The sequence below is a fragment of the Polychytrium aggregatum genome (genome assembly GCF_025602895.1).
Source record: "Polychytrium aggregatum strain JEL109 chromosome Unknown BJ171scaffold_8, whole genome shotgun sequence".
In the NCBI taxonomy this organism is placed as follows: Eukaryota; Fungi; Chytridiomycota; class Chytridiomycetes; order Polychytriales; genus Polychytrium; species Polychytrium aggregatum.
In genome coordinates, this window is record NW_026516210.1 from 152409 (window position 1) to 164850 (window position 12442).

General features: G+C 59.1%; 4 protein-coding genes across 4 annotated transcripts; 1 reads left to right on the plus strand and 3 right to left on the minus strand.

Annotated features, from left to right (window-relative positions):
• Window positions 1–818: 818 nt before the first annotated feature.
• Window positions 819–3364, minus strand: BJ171DRAFT_493790 (glycoside hydrolase family 3 domain protein). The gene is made up of 4 exons (XM_053109942.1): window positions 2734–3364; window positions 2606–2615; window positions 1759–2282; window positions 819–1623 (listed from the first exon to the last, which is right to left on the minus strand). Exons 1-4 carry the CDS (start codon window positions 3257–3259, stop codon window positions 1007–1009), a joined length of 1677 nt encoding a protein of 558 aa, XP_052969240.1. The 5' UTR covers window positions 3260–3364; the 3' UTR covers window positions 819–1006.
• A 391-nt stretch (window positions 3365–3755) lies between these two features.
• BJ171DRAFT_472589 (uncharacterized protein) lies at window positions 3756–4861 on the minus strand (the record flags this gene model as incomplete). The annotated part of the gene is made up of 2 exons (XM_053108663.1): window positions 3756–4362; window positions 4533–4861. 2 exons carry the CDS (start codon window positions 4859–4861, stop codon window positions 3756–3758), a joined length of 936 nt encoding a protein of 311 aa, XP_052969241.1.
• A 1248-nt stretch (window positions 4862–6109) lies between these two features.
• On the minus strand, window positions 6110–9067 carry BJ171DRAFT_493792 (uncharacterized protein; the record flags this gene model as incomplete). Its single annotated transcript, XM_053109943.1, has 7 exons — window positions 8661–9067; window positions 8260–8460; window positions 7865–8047; window positions 7516–7600; window positions 7040–7321; window positions 6708–6887; window positions 6110–6388 (listed from the first exon to the last, which is right to left on the minus strand). Coding segments are annotated over exons 1-7 (1402 nt in total), but the record flags the coding sequence as incomplete, so codon positions are not given.
• A 920-nt stretch (window positions 9068–9987) lies between these two features.
• BJ171DRAFT_292546 (uncharacterized protein) lies at window positions 9988–12381 on the plus strand. Its single transcript, XM_053106951.1, has 2 exons — window positions 9988–10645; window positions 10952–12381. Exons 1-2 carry the CDS (start codon window positions 10224–10226, stop codon window positions 12102–12104), a joined length of 1575 nt encoding a protein of 524 aa, XP_052969243.1. The 5' UTR covers window positions 9988–10223; the 3' UTR covers window positions 12105–12381.
• Window positions 12382–12442: the final 61 nt, after the last annotated feature.

Genomic DNA, 12442 nt, shown 5'->3' on the forward strand with positions numbered 1-12442 from the left:
GTGTCTGTCTGCGAAAGATAGGCTCGGGCTCCATTCGATTGAACTGGGCCTGTGTGGTGGATATGTGGCCCGGCGACCCCACCCCGACCTCTATCGCCATGGGCTCCACCAGTTGGATTTTTGAGGGCAGGCCTCTGGGCGGGGCGACATACATCTCATCCCCGGGTTTGGTGGGCTGGCTGGGATTTCCGGAGGACATGTCTCGAGCGAGGGCTGTCGAGGAACCTGAGGGAGCAGTGTGGATAGCGCTTCGTGGCTGTGGGAAGGCGAGTGCAGGGGGTGTGGGAACTGAAGCAAGGAAGAGGCGGCTGGCTTGCCCTCAGGCCGAGTGCTGCGACAGACCCGCCCGAGCGAATATATACCGCCGCTCTTTTATGAGAGCGGCCGCGGTCCCATGGAAGCCGCGGGCGGCTGTTCGAAAGGGTCGAGAGCATCTTCGGTCGGAATGCCGTGATTGACAAACATCAGGACAACTTTGTTGGTGCCTCTCCTGTCGCCGCCCCAAACCCTAAGTCGGTAGTGGCCGAACCCAATTCAGAGCGGAAGGAATGCGGACGCGGATGTTCATTAGCTCCACACCGACGAAGCGGGTCGGTTGGAAGCCGAAGCGACGGAGGAAAACAGCGAGCCAGGCAGATGAGCGGGCGATGCACAGCCAGAATGGTGGTCGGATGCCAGCACGCCAGGAGCGCACAACAAAGTGAGCACATCGATGCAAAAACCTGTGAAAACACAAAAAAGGAATATCGATGGGCCGACGGTGTTTGGATGCCACTGAAGAACGAATCGCATCGACGGCACAGCCCCGCGCAGGTTCGGCGGATGACAGTCGAGGGATAGTCTCCCGTTCGGCTCTGAACAAATGTATATTACGTGGTATGGACCATGCCTCCACAGCCCAGCAGCGGGCCCTGGTGGTAGAGCCGCATTCATGCAGCCATGTCGGTGCGCGGACAAGCCTCTCGTTTGGTGAGCATAGAAAGCCGGCAGTGACGACAGATCCATTCTACAATGCCGCGGCGGTTGGTTTGGCCTCGGTGTATCCAGCAATGGTGACGGGCGAGACGGCGTGGTTGCTGAACTCGCCAAAGACCAACCCGACAGCCGAATCCAGCGCAGGAGGGTTGAACTCGTACGTGTTGATGAAGGAGCCCACGTTCGGGTAGACGGGAGCATCATAGGGATTGCACGCGCCGATGCCAACCAGGATCTTGGATGGATCGGCAATGTCCGCGAGATATCTCTCGTAGTAGATCCGGAAACTTGGGTTGATGTTGGCGTTGCCGCTGACGTTGACAATGACCCTGGAGGCGGCGATGGCCTGTCGGATCTCAGAGTCGATGGCGGTGCCCTGAACCGACTCTGGCGAGAACGGAATGCGGATGGCTTGGACCTTTTGGTGTCGCTTGCGCACGCACTCGGCGGCAACCGCGAGCGGATCAACAGAAACCTCGATTGCAAGCGTCGTGGGGATCTCGATGGCCAAGACCAAGATTTGGTCATCCTGGGCGAGCTGCAGAGGAAGCTGGCGCTTGCGATCATGGACGAGCGTCGTGGTTTCTCGATAGCATTCGTTGCTGAGTCTGACGTGCTCCTCGCACGAGATGACGTCCAGGCTGGGGCCTTTGCGGGAGAAAGCACAGCGGCAGTGAGGGCCGTGAGCACATTCCTGTGTCTCGCAACGGTAACAGCGCGATCGATCCAGGCGATACAGCACTCTCTCTACCCCATCGTTACGCTGGCTTCGTTCGTACTTACGGGACAAGGCCGTCTCCCAGGTGGTGTACTCGCCCTTCATTTGCTTGACGGCGGCGATCGCGTCCTGGACCCGACCGAGATTCAACTCTCCGGATCTCAGGGCTTTCTTGACAGCACTGATGGAGCCAATTTGTCGAGAAAGGACATGCGAGACCATGACCATATCCGCGCCAGCCTTGAGCGCCAACACACTGCCACGCTCGGCCGTGATGGTCTCGGAGATGGCCTCCATTTCCAGACAGTCGGTCACGATCATGCCGCGATAGCCAAGGCGCTCGCGCGCCAGCTTGGTGATGATGTCGTGCGAAATGGAGGCTGGAAGGTGCTTGTCCTCGTACTCCTCCGTCATGATGTTGGGCAAATGGATGTGGCCTACCATGAGGGAGGCCGGGTTGGCCTCGGCGATGGCGCGCCTGAAGGGAATGAGCTCCACTTCCTCGAGGTCGTCGACGGTGCGCTCGATAATGGGAATGCCGTGGTGGGAATCGACGGCGGTGTCTCCATGTCCAGGGAAATGCTTGATACTTTGAGTGACCACCGAAAGTTGATCGGCGCCGTGATGGACAGTATCGAGATTGAGCCCACAGTCAGTAAGGCGCCGCCCCAATTTGCATGCGGTCAGTGCAGTTGGCAATGCGAACGAAAGCGAAATGTCCGTTAGGCTGGCTCTCTCTGGCTCTGGCTCTGGCTCTGGCTCTGGCTCTGGCGATGCAGACAGCCACGACAGCAGCGCAGATTGACTTTTGTCGCAGCGCCATTTGGACCAAGCTCCTTTGTCATGATACACGGTGGTCTGAGTCGGGTTGTTCTCTCGAACGGGCGAGAGAAAAGGACATGCGCATGTTACCTGGTAGCAACTGCGATACAGGCGATTCGGTCGTTAGAACCTGCTCACGTCCGATGATTGCCCGGTCGCTCTCCGGGCTGTGCAATGCCATTCGACAACACTATCGTCCATGGCCCGGCCAAACCTACCTTTCTGGTCTTGGTGCGCCTTGACAAAGGCCACACCAAGTCGGGCGACTTCGTGCGGGTCTTCGCCAAAGGAGCGGACGCCGATGACGGGGTTGGCCGGGTTGTTGTTCACGTCGATGGCGGGGGCCAAGTTCCAGTTGATACCGATGGCCTTGAGCTCCCTGGCAGTCGCCTCCGAGACCTTTGCGACCCACTCGGCCGACCGAGTGGCTCCGAGAGCCATGCTGCCGGGGAAGTAGGTAGCGGTGCTGCCGAGACGGCGAACCATGCCGTTTTCCTGGTCGAGGCAGATGAGCAGCGGCTGGGTGTGGTTGGCGTCACGGGCGGTCTGCTGCAGCTGGTGGCAGAGATCTTGCAGCTGCTGGACGCTGCGGACGTTTCTGGAGAACAAGATGATCGTCCCCAGCTTCTGAGTGCGAATCAGGTCCAGGATCTCGGGCGTGGGTTCATGGCCGTGGAAGCCGAAGCAGAAGAGCTGGCCGATCTCGGCCTCGATCGCGTCAAGGGTGGGGTTGGGGGCGGCCATGGCTTGCAGGCAAGGCTGTTCGGAGATGGACGTAGTGCAGATGCAGATCCAGATGTGGAGATGTGTGCGGATGCAGATCCAGATGTGGAGGTGGATGCGGATGAGGTGGGAGAAGGAGCGGGCAGGCGAGCGGCGATCCAGGGCGCTATCGCTCCGTGGCTGTGCTGTGTTGTTTGGGCTGGGCCCGTGGCAGCCACATCGACAAGGTTTGGGTGCATCCCCATGGGCCGTGGTCCCATGGTCAAAGCCACCAAGACGAGTCGCTGTTGCCCGCATCAGACCCACCCATATCCCTGAGAGCGCCAGTCCAGATTCTTTGATACCCTCATTTCTTTATCGTCTCAAAGATTCATGGGAGGAGGAAGACTGAATACAAAACTGATACCGCCAAAAAAAAAGAAAAGAAAACCAACATGGTAATCGGAGAACCTGGAAGCAGATTAGGCGGCCATAGTATAACCGCATTGGATGAGGAGGATTTCGCCCGCGGCTTGGATCACTGCTTGCCTGGGCCCGTCGCCAGCAGCTGCGGGTGGGTGGACACGAAGCGATCGCAGGCCTTTTCCAGGCCAAAGAAGAAGCCGGGCAGGCGCACCTTGGCCACCCAGTTGGCGACAAATCCAAAGAGGCCGCCGCTGGCCTTGGGATCGTCGACATACTTGACAATGACCTCGGTACTCTTGCCGTCCGGGGTTGCGCGCATGGCCACAAGCTGGTGGTAGGTGTCGACCCGCACATAGCCTGGCTGCACCGGCAGCAAGTTGGCCTCGCCGGCAACAGGATGGCTTGTCGGCTGTGCCGATGGCTCCTCGTCGGGCCTGTAGGCATGGCCGATGACGATAGCGTACTCGGACTTTGGGGTCAGGATATGCTTGTGCTTGAGGGCATAGACATATTCGCGATGTGACAGGGGGAACGGATACGGCACGACGTTGCGGAAGATCCCCGGTTTGAACTGCGACGTGCTGCAGGGGTCGCTTTGGTCCAGGCTCGGGGCGACCGGTGGGCTCTGTTTGGACGGCGGGTCTTCCTCGAGATCCTTGATCCGTATGGCAGCAGCCGTTCTCTCGTCCCAGGTGCGGCGATACTCGTATTCGATGTATCTGAGGGTCGGGTGAGGGAGGCAATGGCTCGGGTTAGGATGTGCCCACGGCGGAACAAGCCAGCACAAGCCAGCACACGCATCAAGTATCAGATGGTGCCCAGAGGGTTGAATCGAGTCGGCCACAGTCGCAACAGCTCCGGGCGAACAGAGAGGGGGAGGGAGACATACACTCGAGCCAGGACCTTCATCGGGACGTTCTTGAGGACCCCGTGGACTTTGTATTCAAATAGATTCGGATTGCGAGGCCACGGGCGCTTGTACACGTCAAAGCCCTTGGCCGAGTAGATCTTGCGGTAGCCGTCAAAGAGGCTGGACGAGTCAAACTCCTCGATGGCAGAGACAAAGTCATGAACGGGCGTCGCAAACAGACCGGCACCGGCTGCGGCACCGGCTCCGGGCGAGGCCGGTGTCGATTCCCCCGATGCCGATGTCGATGCTGATGCCGATGCCGATGTTGATGGTGAGGACGAGAGCGGGGATGGTGTCTGGGGGGCCATTGGGATGCAGATGGCAGTGCACGAGGTTCTGGGGCTACGCGATCAGAGGAGAACAGGATCAACAATGCTGGCTCGCTGGGCAAGTCAGCAGCCACGATCGACTGGAGAGGATGGACAAAACACGAAACAAGCAACACAACACAACACTGCTCCCCTGATCCTGGAGTGGGCAATGCGGCATATAGGTGTGCTTGGGAGGATACAGAGGGAGAAGGAGGCAGAGAGGACTGGGTGCGTGGGAGAGCAGGCGTGCAAGCACAAGCAGAGGCCAGCGGACCGGGAGATGCAGGACGATGCCACAGACACGAAAACAGTGCTGAAGAGCGCTGGGATCAACGGCGACAGCACGCAGAATGGAGGGAGAGTCTGCCAGGAGCAAGAAACGCAGGCGGCCGAAGAAGAAGAGTCGGGGATGGTGCACGACGAAGGCGACAGCAGGGTGTCCGAAAGCGCACACCGATCTGGCGAGACCAAGGAGCGACAGCTTACATGCCGAGGCCGGGCTTGCAGAGGCCTTATAGTGCTTGGCCGGACGAGGAGGGAGGGACGGTCGGCTGTCGAAATCGCAGCAGCGATGGCAGAAGAGGATTGCTGCCTCCCGGGCGATCCATCGCACGCAAATCGCACACAAATCCTGCTCTGGCCTGGGCCTTGGCGGCGGTTGAAATCTCGACAGCAATCCAACGGGGGCACGTGGGCGAACGCGGGCCAATGGCGCTGCCGATGACCAAGGGTGAGCGGGGCTGGGTGCGATCGTGGGAAGCGCCGATATTGATTGGATGCCTCCCCCCCCCGATTGGATGCACTTCGAGACCGATCGGGCTCTGTTCCGTGGACGATCGATGTGGCCCAGCGAACGACGATCCCGCCAACAAATCGCCCAGCACCTGGGTGCTGGATACTCGACTGCCCCCTTCCAGGCGGGCAAGATCGCTCGCACAAGATCGATACATGTGTCTGATGGGCGGGACTGGGTTCCTTGTACATCGCACTCAGGGGGGAATGAGACTTGCCCATAACCATATGTTGGTGTAGTTGTGATGGCCTGCGTCCAACAGAGCCACATGCAATTCAGCAAACCACATCTGAATGATGGCCTCCCGTCGCTCTCCTGTCCCCACAATCGACCTGCGCCGCTCAAAGTACCGAGCAAACCGCCGCCTCCGAGGACTGGATGCATAGCTCTTGTCTTGACGCCATGACGCATTGCCAGAGGCGATGACGACCTCGGTTTCCTTGGACATACTGTTTGGCCAGTCGCAATGAGCGGGTGTGTATTCAGGGCCAGAAAAGCAACGACAGCCCTGGCCCAAACACAGTGTCCCATTTCGCTTTTGGGACCCTTGTATCTTCTCGACACAGCCTCGAGCAATCGCCTCCAACAACGCGGTTCTCAAATCATCCTGAACCGCTTGATGACATAGAAGGTGCCTGAGGCAATGACCATCATGACAGCCAAGATCCCCATAAACCACACGAGACTGTCCTCGTCCTGTCCAGGCACCTTGACGTTCATGCCCCACAGACCTACAGGACAGCGATGGCACAGAGTGACAGAGAGCAACGAGGACAGTAAGCAGGTGAGAGTATTCCTGGACTGCAATGTGACCCAGCAAGGGCGTTGCAGTGGCCCATGTATGCCAATCAAACACAGCTGCTTGGCGAGCGGCCCTGCAACGTCAGCAACGGACTCGAGAGATGGCCAAAATCGCATCGAGCCGGCAGTTTCATCACGACATTGCATCGCATCGAGTTGCACGGCATCGCTAGAGTACTGGGACCAAGCCCGCAGCAACGCCAAATCGGACCGGCTCCAGTCAAGCACGGACTTGCGCACAGAGCTTACCGGTGATCAGATTCAGGGGAATCAGGATACTGGCGAGCGCCGTCATCTTCATGGCCACGTCCGACGTGCGGTTGGACGACTGTGTGATTTCGATGCTGATCTGGGCCAGGTAATTGGAGTGGCAGCGTGCCAGGGTCTTCTCGTAGTGATTCAGATTTTGGTGCATGGTGATGACATGATCTGGATATCACCACCACCAGATGAGTAATGCGGGCATAGCGAGGGGATCCATGAACTCAGGCAGTCGACTCTCGGCCTGGTCATTTGCTTGCCGGCCTGATCATTCGGCTGCCATCTCGAAGAACAAGTCGTTATGCTGTGTTGCCACTCACCCTGAATATCGCCGAGATAGAGAACCGTTTCCGAGTCGGCCGAGACCTTTTCGTGGTACCGCTTGATGAGGGCTTTGAGCACGTCCGCCTTGCTCATAAGCAACTTCATGAGCTGCATCACCTGCTTGCGCGCCGTTCCAATCCGCCGGAGCATGTCGCTTTGCTCACTCTCCTTCAGGATCAGCACAAGATCGTCGATGGCGTCAACTTCGCGCTCGATGAAGCGGAGAATTGGCATAAACGAGTCCGTGATATCGTCGATGATACCGTAGTTGATCCATTCTGTGGCAAGGAGTGCAACATCGGGGAGATGAGTGTCGGGGCAACAAATATCAGGCCAAGTGGATGAAATGTTGGTGCCAGAAGGCGCGATGGGCTAATAGACCCGAGCGCCTAGCACTCCAGCCACGACCATGTCCCCGAATGAAGGGCGGCGGCAAGTGGGTGGCATGGGTTGTGTTGGCGCAAACACACACCAGGTGAAATCGTCAGTCCGTAGCCTTTCAGCTGATTCATGCGGCGCAAGACGCTATTCGGGTGTGGGACGGGATGCTCGTGAAACTGGAACGTGGGTAGATGACACAAATGTTAGACTCGGGCACCACACTCGACGGTCGGATGCAGTCAGAATGCCTCGATTCCCGGCTGCAGTGCGCAGAATGAAAATGTACGATGGATAGGTGGCTCCAAGCTGAGCAATCGGTCACAGCGACCGGTGCAGGATATGGTCGATAGGTCATCAAGACTTGATCCAGAATCAAAGGAGACCTACGGACCGGCTGGCGCTCGCGGTGAACGGCAGGATCTGCTCGGCAGCGCACTTACCGAGAGAACGCATTCCCGGTACACAATGATGTAAAAGTTGATGGGCTGGAGAAAGTACGGGCTATCAAAGTCCGGGTCGAAGGAGCGCATGCATACAAAGTAGTAGTGCGAGTAGGTTTCGCACTTTTCGCGCGTTTCTTCCGTCAGGATGTCCTCGACAGTGAGCGGATGAATACCAAAGAGCTGTGGAAGTATCGGCATAAGGCAAGAGTGATAGACAGGTCAATGCCGGTGGGGATGGGGCAGGGGATGGGCAAGCGGCATGGCTCTTGCCCGGATCGCGCGAGAAGCTTGGCACCGATAAAGTGCGGCTGGCAATATTGACGGGACCATGAGGCGGAAGTAGCCGTTGGCGGATCAGCCTGCGATCCAAATCCAAATGAAAAGGATCATACCTGTCCAAGAAGCTGCATCTCGTCGGGGGTTGGGTTGCAGATGTCGAGCCAAAAGGGCTTGGAGAGCAGCAGATCCTTGATGCCCATGCTGTATTCGGTGAGCGGCAGCGTCTCGAAGGCATCACCATGAATGGTGCCTGTGCTGTCGGAGTAGAACATGAACCGCGATCCGGGCGTCGAGAGAATGGATTCGCTCGAAGGCTGTCGTTGAGGCGATGACAGAGCAGATGGGTTAGCAAGCATGCCGGAGTGAATGGTGCCGTGAGCAACGGCAGCGATCGGACAGGCTGAATGGCGCTGGCCAGGCAAGGAGCAGACAGCCACGATGCGAGCGCTCGTTTGAGAGATCGACGTTGATGCAGCTGAGACGGTTTCTGGTGCCGGGAGAACGCTTGCGATACCTTTGCCGATCCGTCCTCTATCGGGACAAACAGCGGCGATCGCTGAAGTGAAGGGCGGCTCTGGATAAAGTGATCCTCGATCGCATCAAAGTTGATGCCAAAGGACGGGCCCGTCGACGGAATGCAAACGTCCTGCCGCGGATGCTCGAACGGGGAGGTGTAGTCCCGAGTGGGCTGTCCGTTGAGAACGACGGACTGCCTGGCAGAAGACGTCTTCGAGTCCGACGGGGTCTTGCGATTGACGAGCATAGAGTTGGAAGATGGTTTGTGGCGGGCCAGTGGCGGCTGTTGAGGCGACTGCGACAATTCGCCGAGCAAGGGAGTGGTTTCGGAGGAAGACATGACGGACGGCGAGTTGCTGCTGGAGATGCCCGTCGCAGCAGGTTGCGAGTGATCGAGGAAGGAACGGAGGGAGGGAGGGGAGTGCCAAGCGCGCGATAGGATGGAGGGCCCAGATGGTTTTGACGCGCACAGAACTGGCCCAGGCAGCCGTCAGGAAGTGGTCTCGACGGGATGTGAATGGCCAGAAACGGGGGTGGACGGGCAGCAAGTGCAGGGAGCGAAGAAAAATCGTCGTTGGGATTGATGGTTTCTTCAGCAGTCTGGCCGGTGCGACAGAGGCATTACCAAAGGAGCGAGAACATATGAAGCCAGAACATACGAAGCCAGAGCATATGAAGCCAGAGCATGTGGAGCCAGAGCATGTGGAGTCGGAGTGTAGAGTCGGAGCATGTGGAGCCATAGTATGAAGAATGTGCAGGTGCTCATGCGAGGCTGTTCATATCAAAAGTCGGGCAAATGAAGGACCATGCCGAGTACTGGCTGGTGGGAAGTCGTGCAGCCACAACCAAGCCAACCACAGACAAGCCAGCCACATTCAAGCCAGCCATACCCAAGCCAGCCACGGCGAGGCGAACTTGTGGCGGTGAGGTGGCTGCCGCGCCACTCAAGTGACACGTGGACGCGTGGAGGAGACCGCCGCTGTTGCTGTTGTGCAACAGCCAGCGCACGCGGTCCAGGAATGGAGGGACGCCAGGCTTGTGCGCGCACAGCCGCGCCGACATGGCAGACCAAGAATAGCGCCACAGGCCGGCCACAGCAGCTGATGTCACACGAGGCGCGTCAACACGGCCACAGCGGACAAGGCGGCAACAAGAGGCCGAGCCACAGTGACAACGCACCACGCCCCCCACCGCCTGACAGCACAGTCCACACAGTCCCACACAGTCCCACACAGTCCCAGCCAATGCGCAGCCATCGCACAGCACGCCCAAAGACCAAAAACAGACCAAGACCATCGCGCGGATACAGCCACCACCGGGCCCTGAAGGCGCTCTTCGCTCTTCGTCGCTCCTCCATCGTTCCGGGTCGCTGCTTGCCTCTGCCCGAATCTCGCTGCTGGACTGTCGCTTGAGCCCGGCCTCCGTCGTCTTGCTTGCTCCCTGCTGTCCTGCAAGCCGCCGACTCCCGCTTTCTCCCAGGGCTCATCTCCCCGCACACTGCGTGGCTGCCCACGTCTTTTTTCGGTCTCCAACCACCAACCCGTCGCCGCTTTCCACAACCATGTCCTCCGATTCCAGCCTGCAAACGTCCTCGGGCTATCTCGACGCAGAGTCCTACTCAGACCTGGCCGAGCTCCCTTCACCGCCGCCTGTCCGGCGTCCGTATCCCGATCGGCCTCCTCTCGACGACGCTGAAATGCCGTCGGTCGTCAGCCCCACAGCCACCCGCCCTGCGTTGATGCAAAATGCGCTTTTTTTCGAGCTTCGGCGGCGTGAGTCCGAGCCCGTCCTGGACTCGATCATGCTCTTTGACAGCTTCAAAGTCGGCATCAATCCAAGCGGCGCCCTGACCGATGCTGCCTCGGTCTCAGATTGGGAAGAGGATCAGAGCTGGAACGAGGGCCTCGATGCACTCCGGAACATGCCCAGGCCTCTCAGCGTCTCCAGCGCCGCCAGCTGGTCGACCGAAAGCCGCCTCGATTCGTGCGTATCCCGCCTGCTCGTGCCCTGGGTGTCTCGGATGTGTCCGCTTTCTCCGAGACGCGGCCAGATCTTATGCCCTTTACCATGCATGACCCCGCCAGCCAGCTCTCGGTTGCGAGCATTATCGCCGCGATTGAACAGCACAAGTGCATCGCTCCTCCCTGCTGCATCTACTTCATCTTGCGCCGTCCATTGCACTCGCAACTAACCCTCTCGAACCCTCTCGAACCCTCTCGAACCCTCTCGAACCCTCTCGAACCCTCTCGAACCCTCTCGAAACCTCTCGACCCGCTTTACCGTCGCTAGGGCCTCCTCTACCCCCGAAGAAATCAAGGCCGCAAGCCAACGCCTCTCCAAAAAACTCGCCGACTCTCAGCAGAACCTTACCACAGCGACCCAGGAGAAGCAGCGCCTGTCCTTTCGAGCCATTTATCTGCGGCAGGAAATCGCCAGTCTTTTGCAGCAGGCTGCTACTCTCGAGAAGAGACTGGACCAGATCCAGGCAGAATGCAAGCCCCTCATCTGGGAACGGGACTTTCTGCTCACCACCACCAATGCACTTGAAGGCCGCAAAGCCCTGCCGGCACTGACGTCGAGCAATCCCCCGGCTGCCTCCAGCTCGGTCGCTGGGGCTGCTATCCCGGCTTCGGCCGAGACACCGTCTGTTTCCCGGAGCCACTCCTATGGTGCCCTGCAGTATGCCCCCGATGCCAACCCGGTGCTGGTGCATCCACTGCTGGTGCTCAACAAAAACACCCCCATCGAGGAGCGGTCCTACTCGAGCCGGATACGGAGCCTGATCCGCAACCTCGGCGTGCTTGTCGACGGCCTTTCGACGCTGCCGGGGTTCCAGGGCCTCAAGGACACCGAAACCTTTGTGCCGCCTCCCGATATCGACTCGCCTGACGAGGAAGATGCCCGCGAGCCCATCTCGCCGCCTATGCGTCCGCTGTCCCAGGCCTTCACCGCCCTCAACCTGGACGAGCTGCCCTTTGACGACAAGCGAGCCTCTATCTTCTCGTCCGTCTCCAGCATCTCGAGGATACCCGAGGACGACTTTAGCATGGCGTCGCTCAAGGCGCGCAAGGCCCGGCTTGAATATCTGTACCGCTCGTCGCGCAAACGCTGCAATCGCCTCGTGGCCGAGAACAACTGGGTTGTTCCTCGTCTCAAGAAGATGCAGGATGGCGTCACGACGCTCGGCGAGCACGTTCACCACCTGCACGAGGCCATCGAGGTTGCCAAGACGACAAAGAACAACCTCCTGGCCAGCAACGAGGAGCTCAAGAAGAGGAGGAACCTCCTGCTCAGTCAGCGGCATCCCGAGCAGCAGCCGCGATCGGCGAGCGAGCCGTCCAAACCCAAGACAGTCGGAATGGACGACCAGTCTGTGGCCGAGCGGCGCCAGGCACTGAAGGTCAAACTGAGGACGATGCGGACCTCCAGCCTGCGGAATTAGCGCTGCCATGCGTGCACATTGCCTCCCTCCCAGAAGCGGTGCCGGGGCCTCCTTTCGACCGCTGCAGCCTCGAATATCATTGCAGGGCGCTTGGGCGATGTTTCAAGCGTCTGGAATGCCATCACCACGCTGCCTGTGGCCGGGATCTGCCGCCACTGTCAATCCTAGTCTGTCTCAAGATAGCCTCAATCCGCCGCCGCTGGCTATGCCGACTGTGCTGGCTCTCCTCTATTATGGATATGCCCGCGCTGCTGGCGCCTTCGACCCTGGTGCCGGCCACTCCCTGTATTTTCACTGCCTCGCTGCTCTGCCATAGACGTATGAATCTCTGCTCTATT